Consider the following 22,530-nt stretch of genomic DNA (forward strand, 5'->3'; position numbering starts at 1 on the left):
TGAAAACAAAATAAAGGTAAAACTTGTTTTGAACCATTTCTTTGTCATCTGTAGTTTAATTTTTAGTAGGGGGGAAAAAATCGATTAAAATCAAAAATCGGATTTTTTGTGAAAAAAAATCAAAGATTTTTTTTAGGCCACATCTCCCAGCTCTAGCCCTCGCCGGCCGCGAACCCAGCACCTTCTTGCTGTGAGGCTACAGTGCTAACCACTACACCACCGTGCCACCCCATAGCATCAGTTATCACATTTTAGTCCACTGGTTTCCCTCCCCCCACAAAATGTAAGACTGACAACTGACCCCGCTCTCCCCTAGTGCATTTTGTGTCCTGTTTGATCTCATCTCATTATCTCTAGCCGCTTTATCCTGTTCTACAGGGTCGCAGGCAAGCTGGAGCCTATCCCAGCTGACTACGGGCGAAAGGCGGGGTTCACCCTGGACAAGTCGCCAGGTCATCACAGGGCTGACACATAGACACAGACAACCATTCACACTCACATTCACACCTACGGTCAATTTAGAGTCACCAGTTAACCTAACCTGCATGTCTTTGGACTGTGGGGGAAACCGGAGCACCCGGAGGAAACCCACGCGGACACGGGGAGAACATGCAAACTCCACACAGAAAGGCCCTCGCCGGCCATGGGGCTCGAACCCGGACCTTCTTGCTGTAGCATCAGTTATCACATTTTAGTCCAGTGGTTTCCCTCCCACCCCAAAATGTAAGACTGACAACTGACCCCGCTCTCCCCTGGTGCATTTTGTATCCTGTTTCATTATGTCTTGGAAAACAGTGTCATCTCATCTCATCTCATTATCTCTAGCCGCTTTATCCTGTTCTACAGGGTTGCAGGCAAGCTGGAGCCCATCCCAGCTGACTACGGGCGAAAGGCGGGGTACACCCTGGACAAGTCGCCAGGTCATCACAGGGCCGACACATAGACACAGACAACCATTCACACTCACATTCACACCTACGCTCAATTTAGAGTCACCAGTTAACCTAACCTGCATGTCTTTGGACTGTGGGGGAAACCGGAGCACCCGGAGGAAACCCACACAGACAAGGGGAGAACATGCAAACTCCACACAGAAAGGCCCTCGCCGGCCACGGGGCTCGAACCCGGACCTTCTTGCTGTAGCATCAGTTATCACATTTTAGTCCAGTGGTTTCCCTCCCACCCCAAAATGTAAGACTGACAACTGACCCCGCTCTCCCCTGGTGCATTTTGTATCCTGTTTCATTATGTCTTGGAAAACAGTGTTACTTTTCTAAACTGTAATACTGACTTTTGGGACGCAGATCTGGCAACCCGGGCTCCCTCTTGCTCACATGTAGCCTCCATTAGCTGAACCACACTAGCAGACTAAGTTCAAAAATAATAATTAAAATGCCCACCCAGAGTGTCCCAATCCGAGACCCTGCTCTCTTCACCAGATTACTGCAGCAGTATTTACTCTTGTTAAAGAAATATCCGATCATCACCAAATCTGTTACAAGGTCAGTTGGCATGTTTACTCTAAAAATATTATTCATAATTAATATAGTGTTGGTTTCTCATGACCTCCACCACTAACATGCAGCATCATGAGAAGACACATGGACCCCTTGGTTATGCTTCCTTGTCTTTGGGAGTCATAATAATACTGATACTAACTCTATTTTCATCCAGATAAAGTGTGAAACATGGACAATTCTCAGCTCACTGATCCAAACTCCATTGAAACATCCACCCATGTCCAAGATGTGTTGTGTATTGATTTTTGCACCAAGTTCAGAGGTGAACAAAAAGATCTTTGCACTCCAGGCTTGTTTGCTCTTTTGGTTTTGTATGGGAATCAAGCCCTGCGTGTTGTGAACAGGATTCCATGCCAGAGCAAAATGCAAACTTGAAACACAAAACAGACTAGAGCTTCAGGGGCGGATCTAGAAAAATATTTATGGGGTGGCAAGAGGGGGGCAGGAATTTTTGAGCGGTGGCAACGTATTACAGACGTGTATATATACTGAATTTAATCACAGTTATCACAGTTTGATGACAAATAGTATGTACACACTACAAAAGGGCACGGGCTGCCATTTACAAACTCATACAGACAAACTTAATCTCATCTCATCTCATTATCTCTAGCCGCTTTATCCTGTTCTACAGGGTCGCAGGCAAGCTGGAGCCTATCCCAGCTGACTACGGGCGAAAGGCGGGGTACACCCTGGACAAGTCGAGATCCTGTACGTTCTCAGGTTAGGCCCATCAGGTATAAAGCTGTGATGGCTTCTAACGCCAGGCACCTTCTTTGCTTCTTTGTACCGTTCTTCTTGCGCCTGTGAGGCTTCTGCCACATCTTCCTTAGAGACGTACAAGAACGTGATACCTTGGATTTCCCTGACAGCCCGTTCATAGGGCGCAATAGGCGACAGAATGTGGTTACTTGTTGTAGCTTGGAGGCTTGCCCGAGCAGCAAGCCTTTTTACGGTACCCCCAATGCTATCGCATGGCGATTTGCCGTGACTACGTGCTTTATTTCAACCTCAAAGCCGCTATACAGTGGAGGAAATAATTATTTGATCCCTTGCTGATTTTGTAAGTTTGTCCACTGACAAAGAAATGAACATTCTATAATTTTAATGGTAGGTTTATTTTAACTGTGAGAGACAAAACATCAAAAAGAAAATCCAGAAAATAACTTCATATAAAAGATATAAACTGATTTGCATTCCTTTGAGTGAAATAAGTATTTGAACCCTCTAGCAAACAAGACGTAGTATTTGGTGGCAAAACCCTTGTTGGCAAGCACAGCGGTCAGACGTTTCTTGTAGTTGATGACTAGGTTTGCGCACGTCAGGAGGAATTTTGGTCCACTCCTCTTTGCAGATCATCTCTAGATCATTAAGGTTTTGAGGCTGCTGCTTCACAACTCGGAGCTTCAGCTCTCTCCATAGGTTTTCTATGGGATTAAGGTCTGGAGACTGGCTAGGCCACTCCATGATCTTCATGTGCTTCTTCTTGAGCCACTCCTTTGTTGCCTTGGCTGTATGTTTTGGGTCATTGTCGTGCTGGAAGACCCATCCACGACCCATTTTCAGTGTCCTGGCAGAGGGAAGGAGGTTGTCACTCAGGATTTTACGGTACATGGCCGCGTCCATTCTTCCATTGATGCGGTGAAGTAGTCCTGTGCCCTTAGCAGAGAAACACCCCCAAAGCATAATGTTTCCACCTCCATGCTTGACGGTGGGGATGGTGTTCTTCGGGTCATAGTCAGCATTTTTCTTCCTCCAAACACGGCGAGTTGAGTTAATGCCAAAGAGCTTGATTTTGGTCTCATCTGACCACAGCACCGTCTCCCAGTCACTCTCAGAATCATTCAGGTGTTCATTGGCAAACTTCAGATGGGCCTGCACATGTGCCTTCTTGAGCAGGGGGACCTTGCGGGCACTGCAGGATTTTAATCCATTACGGCGTAATGTGTTACCAATGGTTTTCTTGGTGACTGTGGTCCCAGCTACCTTAAAATCATTAACAAGCTCCTCCCGTGTAGTTCTAGTGATCGTTGATACCCCACGAGATGAGATCTTGCGTGGGGCCCCAGACCGAGGTCGATTGATGGTCATTTTGTATTTCTTCCATTTTCGAACTATTGCACCAACAGTTGTCTCCTTCTCACCCAGCTTCTTGCTTATGGTTTTGTAGCCCAGTCCAGCCTTGTGCAGCTCTACAATCTTGTCCCTGACATCCTTAGACAGCTCTTTGGTCTTGCCCATGTTGGAGAGGTTGGAGTCTGATTGATTGATTGATTGATTCTGTGGACAGGTGTCTTTTATACAGGTGTCAATTTAAGACAGCTCTCTTTAATGCAGGTAACGAGTTGATTAGGAGTGTCTAACTGGTCTGTGGGAGCCAGAATTCTTAATGGTTGGTAGGGGATCAACTACTTATTTCACTCAACGAAATGCAAATCAATTTATATATTTTATAAAATGTGATTTTCTGGATGGGGCGGCACGGTGGTGTAGTGGTTAGCGCTGTTGCCTCACAGCAAGAAGGTCTGGGTTCGAGCCCCGTGGCTGGCAAGGGCCTTTCTGTGTGGAGTTTGCATGTTCTCCCCGTGTCCGTGTGGGTTTTCTCCGGGTGCTCCGGTTTCCCCCACAGTCCAAAGTCATGCAGGTTAGGTTAACTGGTGACTCTAAATTGACCGTAGGTGTGAACGTGAGTGTGAATGGTTGTCTGTGTCTATGTGTCGGCCCTGTGATGACCTGGCGACTTGTCCAGGGTGTACCCCGCCTTTCGCCCGTAGTCAGCTGGGATAGACTCCAGCTTGCCTGCGACCCTGTAGAAGGATAAAGCGGCTAGAGATAATGAGATGAGATGAGATTTTCTGGATGGGGTGGCACGGTGGTGTAGTGGTTAGCGCTGTTGCCTCACAGCAAGAAGGTCTGGGTTCGAGCCCCGTGGCCGGCAAGGGCCTTTCTGTGTGGAGTTTGCATGTTCTCCCCGTGTCCGTGTGGGTTTTCTCCGGGTGCTCTGGTTTCCCCCACAGTCCAAAGACATGCAGGTTAGGTTAACTGGTGACTCTAAATTGAGCGTAGGTGTGAATGTGAGTGTGAATGGTTGTCTGTGTCTATGTGTCGGCCCTGTGATGACCTGGTGACTTGTCCAGGGTGTACCCCGCCTTTCGCCCGTAGTCAGCTGGGATAGGCTCCAGCTTGCCTGCGACCCTGTAGAACAGGATAAAGCGGCTAGAGATAATGAGATGAGATGAGATTTTTTCTTTTTGATATTCTATCTCTCACTGTTAAAATAAACCTACCCTTAAAATTATAGACTGTTCATATCTTTGCCACTGGGCAAACTTACAAAATCAGCAAGGGATCAAATAATTATTTCCTCCACTGTAAAAACTTTGTGTTTGAAGATTTAAAACCCTCCTGTGACCTTGAAAATAAGGTCAAGTAGGTCATATGGGTCAAAAGGTCTTGTCAAAGTCTATTAAATCATATCACAAAGTAAATGCAACTTGAAAAGGCCACTGAAATACAGGCCCAAATCCTCCCCATTGGGAATACATGTAAATTGCCCCAAAAACAACGAACTTTGGCCTATAAAGTCAGTAAAATAGGTCACGGTGACCTAGTTTTTGGTGAGCTAGGTTGTGGTCACCCAAGGTATATTCAGGCCATATACGAGCCTCCTAGCTCTTACGGTGTCAAAACGTGCCCTGCTAACGGACGGACAGATGGACGGACGCTGGACTAAGCTGTTCGAACAGCTTTGCTGCTGAAGTCAGCAAAGCTAAAAATAAATTACCACAAATTTAGATCCCAGATCATCATAATTAACAATTTATGCGAGGTCAAAGTTGGCTCAGAAGAGAAAATTAGCATTTTTTTGTGCATAAATGATGCCAATATTTTTCTAAGAAGGAAAGATATTACATACCTAATTGGGCTTTGATATTATTAACCTACTTTAAATATATAAAATACCAGCTATGTACTGGGCCCCCCCCCCCCCCCCCCCCCCCCCCCCCCAAAATAAGGGATAATTTGGTATTTTCATTCTGGGTCAAGTTTGCATGTTCCTTCCTTTAAGATATAGAACATCTACAGCCATGCAAATACATGAAGGGCATAAGAAGTTGGTCCACAATAGTACGGTGTTAAAGATACGGACAGCTGTGGTGTAGTTTTTTCATAATAAGCACTCTAACTTACGAGAAAATACAATCATGACTGGGTAAATTATTTTTTTCTATTTTTAACATGCTGCCCTTCATACATATGTTTAAAGCTGATGATAATGATGCCCAAGTCCTAAAATATACACCTCCCAAACTTACAGTACAAGCAAAATAATGAACATACCTGTATGGCCATCATAAATGTCTTTTTTATAGCCCTAATTTTGCTCCAGATTAGAGGCGAAAATTGTAATTTTGACACCCCTTATGCAAACTGGGCTGAAATGAGCTCATAGATCATCACCGAGACCTAAGGCTTTGGTCATCATTCATATATGTGTATCACTGGAAGAAAAATTATCAAAATAAAAAATTTGAGGTGGGAAAACCTTTTGAATTTTGATTGATTTGACATGGAATGACGCAATAGAATTACTTTCATTGGGCCGAGATACATACTGTAACTATTCATCTGGAAACATGGACATTTATTCATTATGTGTTTTCAATGTTAGGGAAAAAAAATTCAATCCATTTTCCATCACTCAAATATAGTGTATATGTACAGCAGGGATGAGAATTTTCCGCCGATCGGCGGATTTCCGACTTTTTCAGACCAAAATGATCGTTTTTGAGCGTGCGCGTGCAACATTAAGGTCTGCATCACGCATCTTAGAATGTGCGCGAGTGAGGGAGACTGTGTGCAGTGTTGCCAGATACTGCTAACGTTTTCCATCCCAAAATATGTTCCAAACCCACCAAAATGCACTTAAAACCACCCAATGTGGCAACACTGCCTGTGTGCTTGTTCATGTAGCGCATGCCAGACAAAGAGCATCCTGATTGGGTTACTCAGCAAAATAAGCCAATCAGCTTTCAGTGTGGGCGGGCTTTTATCTCTTTTCTCGAGGACCGGAGTTTTCAGCTGAGTCAGTGCAGCCTACAGGATCGGCATGGCAGAGAGAGCGCACGTGCGCCCCAAAAAACCAAAGTACAAAACCCACTTCAGCTCAGATTACACAAAAGAATCTCCCTGTCTAATAATAATCTCCCTGTCTAATAATCTCCCTGTCTAATAATAATCTCCCTGTCTAATAATCTCCCTGTCTAATAATAATCTCCCTGTCTAATAATAAAGAAAATAAATAAATAAAAAAATAGCCAAAAATCATTAGCCCCTGGGCCCCGCCCCCCTGGGCCATGGGCCCCGCCCTGTTTTTTTCAGACTTTTTAAATATTTTTCATTCTCATCCCTGGTACAGCGCTCAGCGTAAATGAGTACACCCCCTTTGAAAAGTAGCATTTTAAACAATATCTCAATGAACACAAACAATTTCCAAAGTGTTGAAAAGACAAAGTTTAATATAACATCTGTTTAACTTATAACGGGAAAGTAAGGTTAATAATATAAACTTAGATTACACATTTTTCAGTTTTACTCAAATTAGGGTGGTGCAAAAATGAGTACACCCCACAACAAAAACTACTACATCTAGTACTTTTGTATGGCCTCCATGATTTTTAATGACAGCACCAAGTCTTCTAGGCATGGAATGAACAAGTTGGCGAAATTTTGCAACATCAATCTTTTTCCATTTTTCAACAATGACCTCTTTTAGTGACTGGATGCTGGATGGAGAGTGATGCTCAACTTGTCTCTTCAGAATTCCCCATAGGTGTTCGATTGGGTTCAGATCAGGAGACATACTTAGCCACTGAATCACTTTCACCCTGTTCTTCTTCAGAAATCCAACAGTGGCCTTAGATGTGTGTTTAGGATCATTGTCATGTTGGAAAAGTGCACGATGACCAAGGGCATGGAGTGATGGTAGCATCTTCTCTTTCAGTATAGAGCAATACATCTGTGAATTCATGATGCCATGAATGAAATGCAGCTCCCCGACACCAGCAGCACTCATGCAGCCCCACATAAGGACACTGCCACCACCATGTTTCACTGTAGGCACCATGCATTTTTCTTTGTATTCCTCACCTTTGCGACGCCACACAGTTTTGAAGCCATCAGTTCCAAAAACATTTATCTTGGTCTCATCACTCCAAAGTATAGAGTCCCAGTAGTCTTCATCTTTGTCAGCATGGGCCCTGGCAAACTCTAGGCGGGCTTTTTTGTGCCTGGGCTTTAGGAGAGGCTTCTTTCGTGAACGCCATCCATGCATGCCATTCCTCTGCAGTGTACGCCGTATTGTGTCACGGGAAATAGTCACCCCAGTTTGGCTTTCTACTCAGCGCTCGAAACTAACGGTGTCCCGACGTCCCGGGGACCATAAAAAATGTCATCGGGACACAAAATCATCATATCTGGGACAATCCCGGGACAATGGGGAAAAAAACAGATCTAGAAACAAAGTTCTACATTAAAAGGTGCAGTACGAGATTTTGGAATAACGGTTCCCGCAAGCCATATTTTGAAAAGAAACACTCCCACCCCCCGCGTCTCCACCCCTCCTCCCCCTCATAAAGCCTGAGAAATTCCGGCTTTATAATGGGTGTCTATTGCGTTACACACCAGTGGAGCTCGTTAAGTTAGAGTGTAGAGAGCTTGGAAAAATAGCTCAAACTTTCTCATTTAAACTGTGTTTTCAGCCCCAATTTTCACTCCACACACATAATTTTCTCAAAAGTAGTAGCCACACTTGTCCTGATTCACACAATGTGTCTACCTACACGATAGGACTTGCAGTTTTTGAATGAGAAGCCTGAAAGTAACGAGAGCACAGCCGCGCAGCCTCAAAGACTCCCATTATAAACGTGGCAGAAAAGTCACTCGTTTTTAACTCGCTCTAGTGACCTAATTTTTTACACTACAGCCAAAAAAATTACATCCGTGTGTTCAGGAGAGCCTTGTGGCGCTCACTGTGAAAGAATTTTGTGAATATCTCCTTCCGTTTTCGTGTAAATCCCCGTTGTTTGGAGGGAGCGCACTGAGAGAATCCTGCGCTCTGTGTGACTCTCTCACACACACAGAAGGGACGGGCTGCTCGCGGGCTTCAGTCTGATTGACGTGTCAGTATCCAATCATTTTGAGGTGGTACCTCGATATGATTGGATGGCGTTTTTCCTTTATTTTACACTGCAAACTGGATTAAAATATTTCGTTTTTTGGGTCAAACCTTCTATTGTACTGCTTGCAACATGGGTGTGCATTTCATCCATTGATGGTATGGCTGATGGCTTTCAAAACGTCTCTGAATGGGGCAACAGGTATATTACATAAAAATGGATAACGGTAATGGTGAAAATGCTAAGTTGGCCTTATATATGCCAACAGATATTCAAGGTATAAGTAGATGAAATGAACATAAAAGGGGTCTTATTTTCAACTAAAGTGTACTGCAGATGTAGTGAGTTGTAACATTTTCTGAATGAGCTAGTTGGCCCCTTTTAAATAAAAGGGTATCTATTCATACAGTGAGATCGCCAAAGTTTAATAAACTGAAAATGCAATAACTGTAATTTTGAAGTAGATGATGTATTGGACATGTGTCACTTGTGTTTTGTGACTTATTGTAAAAATGATATAAAGGGTTCAAAATCGTATAGTTACAAATGTAATAGTAACTTCATATGATAATATTAACCACTGGTTATTTCAGAGAGGAAAAAAATGGGGACACTATTGCTTCCATTCGGGACAATATAACACAGAATTCGGGACCACTGGGGGACACAAAGAAAAAAAGTTAATTTCGAGCCCTGTTTCTACTTCTTTAGATAACTGCAGTGAACTTGCATGCCGATTTTCTTCAACCCTTCTCATCAGAAGACGCTCCTGTTGAGATGTTAACTTCCATGGATGACCTGGACGTCTCTGTGAGATGGTTGCAGTTCCATCTTTCTTAAATTTTTGTACCACTTTTGCTACAGTATTCTTTTTTTTTTAAAGATATTTTTTGGGCATTTTTCACCTTTATTGGATAGGACAGTGTAGAGACAGGAAATGAGCGGGGAAGAGAGAGAGACATGAGGAGGGATCGGGAAATGACCTCAGGTCGGAATCGAACCCGGGTCCCCGGATTTATGGTACAGCGCCTTATCCACCTGAGCCATGACGCCCCCTTGCTACAGTATTCTGACTGATAAGTAAAGCTTTGCTGATCTTCTTGTCGCCTTCACCTTTGTGGTGGAAAGAAATTATTTTCTTTCTCAGGTCTTGTGTCATTTCTGTTCCATGTGGTGCCATTGCTGACAGCATGAAATGGGGAGGGGTTTTCTTTAAGTAATGCCCTTTTATAGTCAACTGTCTGCTGGACACCTGTGTAATGACTAATTAGACTCACCTGTGATTGTATTCTTGTTAAATTCGACATTTGTAGTCTACAATTTAGCTTTGCTCCAGAGACTTTCAGTGGGGTATACTTATTTTTGCACCACCCTAATTTGAGTAAAACTGAAAAAATGTGTAATCTAAGTTATATTATTAACCTTACTTTCACATTATAAGTTAAACAGATGTTATATTAAACTTTGTCTCGTCAACATTTTGGAAATTGTTTGTGTTCATTGAGATATTGTTTAAAATGCTACTTTTCAAAGGGGGTGTACTCATTTACGTTGAGCACTGTAATGGTAATATAACTATAAAATACTTGATTCATTTATTTATATAGGAGCTGGACAAAAATAAATAAATCTCAAAAATACAAATACTGTAGATAGACGCCGTTTAATTTATATTTTTTTAAAGTAGCTGAATGCCTTCATCTCTAGGACTCCGCTTGGGTCAGCTGATTGTTGTGATTCATGTTTTGCCAAAAGTGGAGTTGTAGCGTGCCCTCTGGTGGACAAACTACACAACGACAACGCTCATAACTCATTGGTTAAAGGATCCATTTTCCGTCTCTCTGTTCCTTTTTAAATTTTTGTTTATCAGTTGTTGTAAACAGTGATACTGATTTATCAGTAATTAGCTCATATTGACACTATGATGTATCGTTCAGGCCTTTATGCACACACTGCTTTTTATTTGTGTCATGCAGAAAACGTTCCGCACTGAAAAGCATGTTATGTTTGTGTAATCTCTTTAATGAAAAACAGTTAGAGGGTTATTTTTAAGAATTGAACAAATTTCATGTCAGAAGCAAATGTCGTCCATTGCATTTCATGTTCATCAGTGTGGTGAACTTGTGCAAAACTGAAATGCAGTCATAATCCAGGTGATTGTCCATAACCATCCATATTAAGCTTTAATAGTTTCTTCATCCGGGCGGCACGGTGGTGTAGTGGTTAGCGCTGTTGCCTCACAGCAAGAAGGTCCGGGTTCGATCCCCGTGGCCGGCGAGGGCCTTTCTGTGCGGAGTTTGCATGTTCTCCCCGTGTCCGCGTGGGTTTCCTCCGGGTGCTCCGGTTTCCCCCACAGTCCAAAGACATGCAGGTTAGGTTAACTGGTGACTCTAAATTGACCGTAGGTGTGAATGTGAGTGTGAATGGTTGTCTGTGTCTATGTGTCAGCCCTGTGATGACCTGGCGACTTGTCCAGGGTGTACCCTGCCTTTCGCCCGTAGTCAGCCAGGATAGGCTCCAGCTTGCCTGCGACCCTGTAGAAGGATAAAGCGGCTAGAGGTGATGAGTGATGAGATGAGATGAGTTTCTTCATCCTTACTGCACTGATTTTTGCTAAAACATCCATCCGTCCATTATCTGTAGCCGCTTATCCTGTCCTACAGGGTTGCAGGCAAGCTGGAGCCTATCCCAGCTGACTATGGGCGAGAGGCAGGGTACACCCTGGACAAGTCGCCAGGCCATCGCAGGGCTAACACACAACCATTCACACCTACGGTCAATTTAGAGCCACCAATTAGCCTAACCTGCATGCCTTTGGGGGAAACCGGAGCACCTGGAGGAAACCCACGCAGACACAGGGAGAACATGCAAACTCCACACAGAAAGGCCCTCGTCGGCCACGGGGCTCGAACCCGGACCTTCTTGCTGTGAGGCGGCAGCGCTAACCACTACACCACCATGCCACCCTTTTGCTAAAACATATGTGTTAATATGACGTTGTTGTTTAATAAATTTGACTTTTAATTCAAACAGAAAGAAATGCCTATTTAGCTTCCATAAAATGATTAGCTTTTAACCTAGCAAGCAAGTGAGGGGAGATGCAGCTAAACGTATTTCCCAGAAGCTGCATTTTCTCTTGCTAGCTTTTTAGCTAGTTTGTTTTATTTGAAGCTGGCTAGTAAATAGTTGTGAAAAGTTAGTGAGGCTTTTATCTTATTTAAGCTAATGTTATCTAAATGTTAAACATTTTCATAATGTTATCTAAATGAAAAAAATTTTTTTAACGAAATGGACTTGTAAACATTAGCTAGCAGGTATACGGGATTAGCTTTCAAGCTAGAAGAGATGAGGTATTAAATTCAAGATATATTAATAATAATTCATTCTAAAATTGAATCTTATCTCTATATGATTTTTTTTTTTCAAACTGTGCTAGGAAATGAAAATAACAGTCGTGTCTTTTCACCAAGACTACATTCACAATAACGTGACCAGACGTCCTGGTTTGACCGGGACAGTCCCGATTTTGAGTTGCGTGTCCCCAGTCCCGACAAAGGTCCGTCGGGACGCTGAAATGTCCCGGTTTACACCAAACACTAACAAACTGTCCCGGTTACAGCGATTATATATAGCCAACGAGATGTCAATAAAGCTTCTAGCAATTCAGCATCAATGAGCGTGTGTGCGCAGTCAACTTTACAGTGTATCTATTTGTACAATGTAGGCCGCGTTATAACGGTTTTTTTCGCTAGTGGCAATGCCGAACGGTTGAGCGCTGGGCGATGTTTGCGCACTTCAAGAGTAGGGAGATTCCTTACAGCAATGTCAGCCAGCTTTGCCAGTTTGCCATGTGCCTACCTGGCACCAATGCTCCAGTTGAGCGAATATTTCCACTCATGAGCAACACCTGGACTGACGAGAGGAATCGCATGACCGTGCGTACTCTCGAAGCCTTGCTCATTACTAATTTCGCCGATACTTGCTCGCAGTTTCACAGCAGGCTCTCGGGCAATAAAGCGCTACTGGAGCAAATTCACTCATCATGTAAATATATGCAATAAAATGGCATCTTCTTTAGGGTGGGTGGCTGTGTTTCTGAAACATTTTCTGTTGTCTTTCATCGGTTTCATCTGTCTTTAACCTGTATCACAGATTGTCTTGACTTGTTTGATGCTGTTGTCAACTCAGGGTTCACGTTTTCAAAATAGTTAATAGCCGACACTGGTTAAGATTAAACAGAGGCATTTTGGGTAAAGGTTCAGAGGTGACAACGATTAGGCTCATGCGCTCGTTGCTGTTACAATGCACAGCCTTTTGTTTAAAAAAAAAGTTAATCGCATAAAATGTTGATGTTAATATGCAAGCAATGCATTTTCTTGGCGTTTTCACAAAGGTGAAATAAATCAGTTGAAATTTAGGCTATTGGCCTATTCCCTATCATCACATCTGTCGTCTGATTTTCTTACTTTAACTGAATTGTGATAGAAGTGCATGTAGATAACAAGAAAATACTTGATTATTCTCTGAAATGTTGATAAAAGTGAGCTTCTACAAAATGATAAAAGCACCTGTCTGAGCCATGGTTTGAGCCGGCGCACGTTTACATCAAAACGCGTGTGTGTGCACGAGTATCACGGTCACGCGCAAAGTGTCCCGGTTTTAGACTCGGGAAATCTGGTCAGCCTAATTCACTAGCTTGAAGCTAGTCCGTTTTTGGTCAAATCTGTTTTAACGTCCGTGTTTGTCTGGTTTATTTACCAGTGTTTCAGTGACACCAACAAGTCAAATAGACGTCTGTTCCGTGTTATAACGTTATTAACAGTCACCGTGTTCCCGTCTGTCTAATGTTAGCTCGTAGGAGTATTTGTTTCTCAGCACTTTATGACTTTATAACCAAGAAACCAACAAGGCTGCGTCCCAGCTTTGTGTAATCACTCTCACAACACTTGCCTGGTTTAATGTTTACGGTTTATTTAATATTACTGTAACAGGATGTCATTAATCCTGATTAGCTGGACAAGACAGAAAATATGTTCAAAATGAAATGTTGTGTTTTTCAGTGCTGTTCTGTCTGCTTTGGGAAATCTGCTCTCTCAAGCTCTGGAGTCCAAGAAAAAGCTGAAAGAAGGTCAGTCCAGGAAAGAGGTGGACGTTTATGGACCAGTTCGCTTTGCTGTCTACGGGTACGATGATCAGGCAACCCCACACTCATTTATTTATTTATTTATTTAGTACAAATAAGCGCACACTGCACACTGCTGGAGGGACTATGTCTCTCGGCTGGCCTGGGAACGCCTCGGTGTTCTTCCCGAGGAGCTGGCCGAGGTGTCTGGGGAAAGGGAAGTTTGGGCTTCCATGCTTAGACTGCTGCCTCCGCGACCCGGTCCTGGATAAGCGGAAGAAGACGAGACGAGAGACAAATAAGCGCATTAGTATTTAGCAAGCTAGCTAGTCTTTAACAGTGTTTACAAATGGCTATTTTTGTATTTTTCTTACCTCCGCCAACTTTGTTGGAGGAGGTTATGTTTTTACCTCGGTTTGTTTGACTTTTCCCAACATAACTCAAAAAGTAGTCAATGGATTTGGATGAAATTTGGAAGAAAGGTGGGCCATGGGCTAAGGAACATCTGGTTACATTTTGATGCAAATCCGGATATGTATGTGAATCCAGGCTCCAGATATGTCCGCAGATCCAGGATTTTTTTTTTTTGGCTGTTCTCAAAAAAGTAGTGAAAGGATTTTGATGAAGTTTGGAGGAAAGGTGAGCCATGGGCCAAGGAACAATTTGGTAGATTTGGATGCAAATCCAAATATGTGGCTTGGCGGAGGTACACTACCGTTCGAAAGTTTGGGGTCACTGAAATTTCCTTATTTTTGAAAGAAAAGCACTGTTCTTTTCAATGAAGATCACTCTAAACTAATCAGAAATCCACTCTATACATTGCTAATGTGGTAAATGACTATTCTAGCTGCAAATGTCTGGTTTTTGGTGCAATATCTCCATAGGTGTATAGAGGCCCATTTCCAGCAACTCTCACTCCAGTGTTCTAATGGTACAATGTGTTTGCTCATTGCCTCAGAAGGCTAATGGATGATTAGAAAACCCTTGTACAATCATGTTAGCACAGCTGAAAACAGTTGAGCTCTTTAGAGAAGCTATAAAACTGACCTTCCTTTGAGCAGATTGAGTTTCTGGAGCATCACATTTGTGGGGTCGATTAAATGCTCAAAATGGCCAGAAAAATGTCTTGACTATATTTTCAATTCATTTTACAACTTATGGTGGTAAATAAAAGTGTGACTTTTCATGGAAAACACAAAATTGTCTGGGTGACCCCAAGCTTTTGAACGGTAGTGTATGCACTGTACCGAGTGCCCTTCTTGTTAAAATGTGTTTTGTATTTTGCTAAAAAAATGTGCCAAAAGGAAACTACTTCAGATCTTTTTCCTGTGTCACTATTTAATAACGTGATTTTGATGTTTTCAGGCTCGTCATCACAGGCCCACTGAGTCATTACTTCTACCAGTTGCTGGAGCTGCTGTTTCCGGCCTCGGCTCCGTTCTCCATGTTGAAACGCCTCCTCCTGGAACGACTCGTCTTTGCCCCTGCTTTCCTCCTCCTCTTCTTTGTCGTGATGAACACTTTGGAGGTAGATGCACCTTATCCCAGGGGTTTCAGTGGACACTTCAGGAATAGACAGAATTCAATAATATTGGAAATCTGTGTTCCCGGTCACTCTTAAATCATCTAGTTTGATACAAATATATGTATGCATGAATACAACTTGATAAAAATGGTATCCTTAATTCCTTAATGATGTTACCAGAGAATACAGCATAGTAATACCCAGTTATGTCTCTAGTGTTATCCCTTTTGCTAAAATTAGCATATTTCTTTGTTATGCATTACAATAACATTACATCGTGCTGCTCTTGTAAATATGAAATCTGATGGTTCGTTGTAGGGGAAGTCAACCACAGACCTTCAGAATAAGCTGAAAGCGAGGTACTGGCCTGCTCTCAAGATGAACTGGAAAGTCTGGACGCCGTTTCAGTTCATCAACATCAACTATGTACCTGTGCAGGTGAGTCTGACACCAAAAAGTAGCAGGTAGTCAGATATTTGGTATCTCCTGTCAGAGGAAGTGCTCGCTCTTTTCAATCGACTTTTTCTGAAACCAACCTAAAGCTGACTGTTGGCCGTGTTCAAAACCCAGAACGATAAAAACGTCAGCGACGTATAAAAAGTGACACTTCGGGGAGTTTAGGTAACTTATCGAGCTGCGAGCACAGGTAAATATTATCTACAGTGGGGCAAAAAAGTATTTAGTCAGCCACCAATTGTGCAAGTTCTCCCACTTAAAAAGATGAGAGAGGCCTGTAATTTTCATCATAGGTATACCCCAACTATGAGAGACAGAATGGGGGGGAAAGAATCCAGGAAATCACATTGTAGGATTTTTAATGAATTAATTGGTAAAGTCCTCGGTAAAATAAGTATTTGGTCACCTACAAACAAGCAAGATTTCTGGCTCTCACAGACCTGTAACTTCTTCTTTAAGAGGCTCCTCTGTCCTCCACTCGTCACCTGTATTAATGGCACCTGTTTGAACTCGTTATCAGTATAAAAGACACCTGTCCACAACCTCAAACAGTCACACTCCAAACTCCACTATGGCCAAGACCAAAGAGCTGTCAAAGGACACCAGAAACAAAATTGTAGACCTGCACCGGGCTGGGAAGACTGAATCTGCAATAGGTAAGCAGCTTGGTGTGAAGAAATCAACTGTGGGAGCAATTATTAGAAAATGGAAGATGTACAAGACCACTGATAATCTCCCTCGATCTGGGGCTCCACGCAAGAGCTCACCCCGTGGGGTCAAAATGATCACAAGAACGGTGAGCAAAAATCCCAGAACCACATGGGGGGACCTAGTGAATGACCTGCAGAGAGCTGGGACCAAAGTAACAAAGGCTACCATCAGTAACACTACGCCGCCAGGGACTCAAATCCTGCAGTGCCAGACGTGTCCCCCTGCTTAAGCCAGTACATGTCCAGGCCCGTCTGAAGTTTGCTAGAGAGCATTTGGATGATCCAGAAGAGGATTGGGAGAATGTCATATAGTCAGATGAAACCAAAATAGAACTTTTTGGTAAAAACTCAACTTGTCGTGTTTAGAGGAGAAAGAATGCTGAGTTGCATCCAAAGAACACCATACCTACTGTGAAGCATGGGGGTGGAAACATCATGTTTTGGGGCTGTTTTTCTGCAAAGGGACCAGGACGACTGATCTGTGTAAAGGAAAGAATGAATGGGGCCATGTATCATGAGATTTTGAGTGAAAACCTCCTTCCATCAGCATACATGAAAATCCCTCACCTTTCGGCGAAATTCGCCGTTTTGAAACCAAAATGGGTGACCTACGTGAATCGTGTAGATCCGATGAGAAAAAAAATTGGGGGGGGGGGGTTGATATTGACCCAAAGGGCAAGGAGGTCACTTCGCACCCATAGACAGTTCGTGCCGGTTTGCGCCTCCTCCTGCTTTGATATTGACGCCATAGCGACGAGTACATCTCGCTGCGAAGGGCAAGCAGCATCATTTCGCGCATCATCTCCTGCTGGCCAGAGCGTGCACACATCAGTCAGAGTGCAGACCAGACCACCAGAAGCTGGAAGCTGGATTGAGTCATCAGACTGAATTTCCTACTTTTTTCAAACTTTCCTGATTGCTATCAAAACAAACAAAACTTCCGGCTTGATTACGTCGTCATTCGAAAGAGGGTGCGTGCGTCTTTTGACAATCCCTGTGTCCGAAATTGCTCGCTACTCACTATATAGGGCACTGTATAGTGGAGACGCCATTTTGCAGTGCTGTCCGTGCTGAAAGAAATCAAATTAAAAGTCTCAAATTTGATTTAATAAAAGACTGCAGCAAAGAAGAAAGTATTCAGCCTTGATTTAAAAAGAACTGAAAGCTGCAGGTACTTCCATATCTTGGCAGGCTGAGTGGTATGCTGGGGCACCTCTTGCCAGCAGACCAGGATATCCAGAGGGAACTTGTGCAGTTCAGTGTTGACCTGACCATCCCCAGCTTCAAGGAGGGAGAGAGCATTGTGGAGTGGTGGGGTCATGTCTTCGACAAACCAGACAAGTACCCCTCCCTGGGTGCATTGGTTAAGTGTTGCCTCTCCATCTTTCATGGACCTAGAGTCGAGTCCTCATTTAGTCTGATGAATGATGTAATTGATCAAAGGAGTGGCAACATGAATGTGGCAACGTTTAATGCAATACAGACGGTCAAGTACACGCTGATGTCCAGGGGGAAGACAGCTATGCAGCTCTTTAGAAGGGAGGACATGAAGTTTGGGGAAGTGGACAGAACATTGTGCAAGAACATTAACTCTGCAGCAGCCACATACAAACACCAGCAGAGGGTGAACAAGGAAGAAAAGCAGCAGCAGCAGAGCAAGTATGGCTCTCAAGCAACTTGCAGTGCTCAGCAGGCCAAGAAACGGACTGCTGAAGGAGAGAAGCGGGCAAGGCTGAAACATGTGGCAACTCAGCGAAAGCGGGCCATGGAGACACTGGTGGTCCAGGCAAATAAAAGGAAAAAAAGATCACTATTCCTTGTGTGTTCTCCACTTTCTTCATTCTATTATTCGCATTTTTTTCCAGGGCATAATTTCACTATAACTACATGTATGTGAATTTGTATTTGTTCTGTATGTTCTTGTGCAAATGTCAATACAGTATACTTAGTAAGAAGGCTACAATATTTATTCTGGGGGAGGACCCCCCAAACAAAATAAAACAACACCAGAGGCCACGTCACCACTCACGCACCCTTCTCACCTTTTTCACCCCTAACCCGTTTTCATGCCTGATCAGCAAGGGCATTGAAGATGAAACGTGGCTGGGTCTTTCAGCATGACAATGATCCCAAACACACCGCCCGGGCAACGAAGGAGTGGCTTCGTAAGAAGCATTTCAAGGTCCTGGAGTGGCCTAGCCAGTCTCCAGATCTCAACCCCACAGAAAATCTTTGGAGGGAGTTGAAAGTCCGTGTTGCCCAGCGACAGCTTCAAAACATCACTGCTCTAGAGGAGATCTGCATGGAGGAATGGGCCAAAATACCAGCAACAGTGTGTGAAAACCTTGTGAAGACTTACAGAAAACGTTTGACCTCTGTCATTGCCAACAAAGGGTATATAACAAAGTATTGAGATGAACTTTTGTTACTGACCAAATACTTACTTTCCACCATAATTTGCAAATAAATTATTTAAAAATCAGACAATGTGATTTTCTGGATTTTTTTTTCTCATTTTGTCTCTCATAGTTGAGGTATACCTATGATGAAAATTACAGGCCCCTCTCATCTTTTTAAGTGGGAGAACTTGCACAATTGGTGACTGACTAAATACTTTTTTGCCCCACTGTACGTGTTATGGTCATGTGATCTACGAATGATACAAATGGTTAAAGTATCAGTCAGTTTGCTTGAAAGATATGAGATGTGTGTAGTACATAGGGAAATACTGCAAATCGATCATAATTATGAGGGCAACGTTACGTAACAAACGTCATTGTCCCATTTCCACTTCAGCGGATCTTGAAATTCCTTAGGTTTAGTGAACACGTCATAGTAGTAGTTAGACAAGGGTCATTTCTCGCTCAGTTTTCAAGATATCTGGATGAAACTTGGTATGCATATAGGTACCGTAGTGACCATCTGTGATCTCTATATCATGCATGACGTCATTTTATGATGTCATAAAATTTTCAGGAATGGCTATGAATGGGACTACCTGGGACAGTACCAGGACAAGCTAGAAAAAATTCTTTCATGCCAGCTTCCCTGGCCCTTATACCGTAATACTTTTTTGCACTCATTTGACCTCTGACCTTGACCCTTTGCCAGAATTAGGTCAAAGGTCACTTATGCGTTAAATCGCTACTCCTCCCTCATTTTTTTCATGAATTTTCACCAAATTGGGTACGGAGAACCTATTTGGGGGGGGGGGGGGGGGGTTCAAAATAGTTCACATCGGTTAATCGATTTGACCTGTTTTCACTGAGTTACGTGACCTTGAACTTGTCAATTAGGTGACTCTGTCGCGAAAAGTCAGAGTTTTGTCAATTTTTCATGGTCTTTGAGCGAGCCTTGCCCCTTTGCCATAGAAAAACATCTCATCTCAGCTCATTATCTCTAGCCGCTTTATCCTTCTACAGGGTCACAGGTAAGCTGAAGCCTATCCCAGCTGACTACGGGCGAAAGGCGGGGTACACCCTGGACAAGTTGCCAGGTCATCACAGGGCTGACACATAGACACAGACAACCATTCACACTCACATTCACACCTACGGTCAATTTAGAGTCACCAGTTAACCTAACCTGCATGTCTTTGGACTGTGGGGGAAACCGGAGCACCCGGAGGAAACCCACGCGGACACAGGGAGAACATGCAAACTCCACACAGAAAGGTCGTCGCCGGCCACGGGGCTCGAACCCGGACCTTCTTGCTGTGAGGCGACAGCGCTAACCACTACACCACCGTGCCGCCCACATAGAAAAGCATGTCTTAATGAATATTTATAGTTTTGACCTAGGATATATTTTCAATGGCCTATGTCTCAAAAACGGAGCAAGATAAGGCCATATATGGGCTTTCATTTGGGAACATTGGTTTTGCCCTGGAGTGACCTTGACAGGTCAGCTCAATGATCTGCATATTTTTCACTGGCCTGCATCAAGAAATTGGTGAAAGACAAGAACTTGGTTAATATTATTAACCATGGAATTATTATATCCTTTTCCTTTTGTCATCAGATTCCAGAAAAAGCAGCCTCATTTCTCTCAGTTCTGTGACCTTGACCTTTGTCCCAAGGCCTCTGGTGTGGGAATGGGATACCACTGTGCCCTTGGCACAGTACCTCTAGTTATTATTATTATTTCAGTAATATTCCCCCATTTCTGGGATTATCCTCAGTATCTAATGCCCTAAACACAAGAAACCGTGCTAAAGAATTCAGCCAGTGTTTGATTTTATTTCTGTTTACTTCTCGTCGTAGAAGTGCGTACAACTAAACTACGTGACGTGTCGCCACTACTTACGACTACATGTTGACTTATATTGGTTTGGTAATGTGTTTGTTAGCATGCCTGGCTATGCTCAGTAGCAAGTGAAATTAACTAATGACGTTGATAAGAAGATAATTTGGCCAAAATATTGTTCTTATTTATACTTCCTCCACTCACCAGCCACTTTAATAGGAACTTGTTGTTGATCCCTGTTATTGGCTGCAGGAGTGGGACCCAATGTGGTCTTCTGTTCTGCTGTTGCATGCTGGGATGCTTTTCTGCTCACCACGGTTGTAAAGCGTGATTATCCGAGTTGCTATATCCTTCCTGGCAAAAAAGCTCGAACCAATCTGGCGGTGTTTTCAAGACATTTCCACCCACAGAACTGTTGCTCACTCAGTGTTTTTTGTTTTTCGCACAAACTCCAGAGACTGTGGGTGTTGGGTTCCCATTCTGATGTTTGAACATTGTGAACATTAACTGAAGCTCTTGATTTGTATCTGCATGATCTGACGCATTGTGCCGCTGTCAAAGGATTGGCTGATTAGAGAAGGACATCAAACAGCGGGTGGGTGGGTGTTCCTAATGAAGTAGCCGGTGTGTGTATGCGTTGTTTTTGAAATTGCAGATTATCACAGCGCATTACGAAGCCTACAGTAATGTTGACTCAATGCCTCATTAAACAACCCATAAGATAGCAATGATTCTCTCTCTCTGTCTCTCTCTGCAGTTTCGGGTGCTGTTTGCCAACCTGATCGCCTTGTTCTGGAATGCCTACCTCACATCTGTCAGGAACTGAAACCCCAGCGTCAATGTTAAAGCATGATTACGTTGGTCAATACTAATGAAACCAGTATGTGCCTTTAAAAGACACTGTACTAGATCAGGTGTATGTCTGATTTTCGAAAAAAATTTGGATAAAAAGCATCAACGACTGTTTTGTTAGATATCACGACCAGGAACTGGAAGATGGCTTCTTCAAAAGCTCGCCAGCTTAATTGCACAGAGTTAATGAGAGACTGTAACACACACTCACTCTGCCAAGATTTATGTCAAAATTAATCGAGAAATGTCAGGTTTCATCATTTTTGCACCTTTTTGTTATTTGCAAATGTAAACATTTGTACTGAGTATTAATCTGTACAGTGTATTTGTACTGAGTATTAATCTGTACAGTGTATTAATTCTTTTTAATGCAGATTTCTGATGCAGTTCGAAGCAAAACATCTGCACAGTCAAACAAGATCATTTTGAAGTTTGATAGCCATATGATGATGATGATATTAATTTTAATGCACTGATACTACTGTGCCACTGTCTGTTAACACTGTCACATTGTACACTGTGGTTCTGCACTTTTGTAAGAATGTACAGATGTTTAATAATAAAAATATATAATTTGACTCATTAAACAATGTTTCATTGATTACTACAGATTGAGGAATGGAGGAAATGTGTTCATTAAAACGTGTTATACTGCAGCGCTGTTAAATTCTCAATTCTGATTGGTCATTAGGTGGTGACGAATTGTCTAGAACAGCAGATTTCAATAGCGGACGCTTCACACAATCCAAGGTTCATCAATGTGTCATTATTTAAGAAAGAAAAACATGTCTTGATAAGGAGATGTTTATTTAAAACGTAGAGAAGGAGTCAGCTGAGTGAGAGAATAATAGTAAAGTGATAACGGGCCTGGACTTGCAGATATTCCACAACATGGATGAAAAGTTCATCAAGGAATAAAATA

The 22,530-nt window shown here is 42.9% G+C and overlaps 1 protein-coding gene across 1 annotated transcript; it reads left to right on the forward strand.

The window, feature by feature from the left end:
- Positions 1-1,278: 1,278 nt before the first annotated feature.
- Positions 1,279-22,198, forward strand: pxmp2 (peroxisomal membrane protein 2). The gene is made up of 5 exons (XM_060907604.1): positions 1,279-1,502; positions 13,759-13,881; positions 15,186-15,348; positions 15,664-15,783; positions 21,514-22,198. The coding sequence occupies exons 1-5, from the start codon at positions 1,393-1,395 to the stop codon at positions 21,580-21,582; spliced, it is 585 nt and encodes a 194-aa protein (XP_060763587.1). The 5' UTR covers positions 1,279-1,392; the 3' UTR covers positions 21,583-22,198.
- Positions 22,199-22,530: the final 332 nt, after the last annotated feature.

The sequence above is a fragment of the Neoarius graeffei genome, chromosome 24, assembly GCF_027579695.1.
Source record: "Neoarius graeffei isolate fNeoGra1 chromosome 24, fNeoGra1.pri, whole genome shotgun sequence".
NCBI lineage: Eukaryota > Metazoa > Chordata > Actinopteri > Siluriformes > Ariidae > Neoarius > Neoarius graeffei.

What these genes read in the sequence shown, in the direction of transcription:
- pxmp2 (XM_060907604.1), top strand. Translation starts at nt 1,393, where the DNA reads ATGCCCACCCAGAGTGTCCCAATCCGAGACCCTGCTCTCTTCACCAGA. An exon ending in GTTCGCTTTGCTGTCTACGG is followed by an intron (nt 13,882 to 15,185) that starts GTACGATGATCA and finishes TGATGTTTTCAG; the next exon opens with GCTCGTCATCACAGGCCCAC. An exon ending in TCAACTATGTACCTGTGCAG is followed by an intron (nt 15,784 to 21,513) that starts GTGAGTCTGACA and finishes CTCTCTCTGCAG; the next exon opens with TTTCGGGTGCTGTTTGCCAA.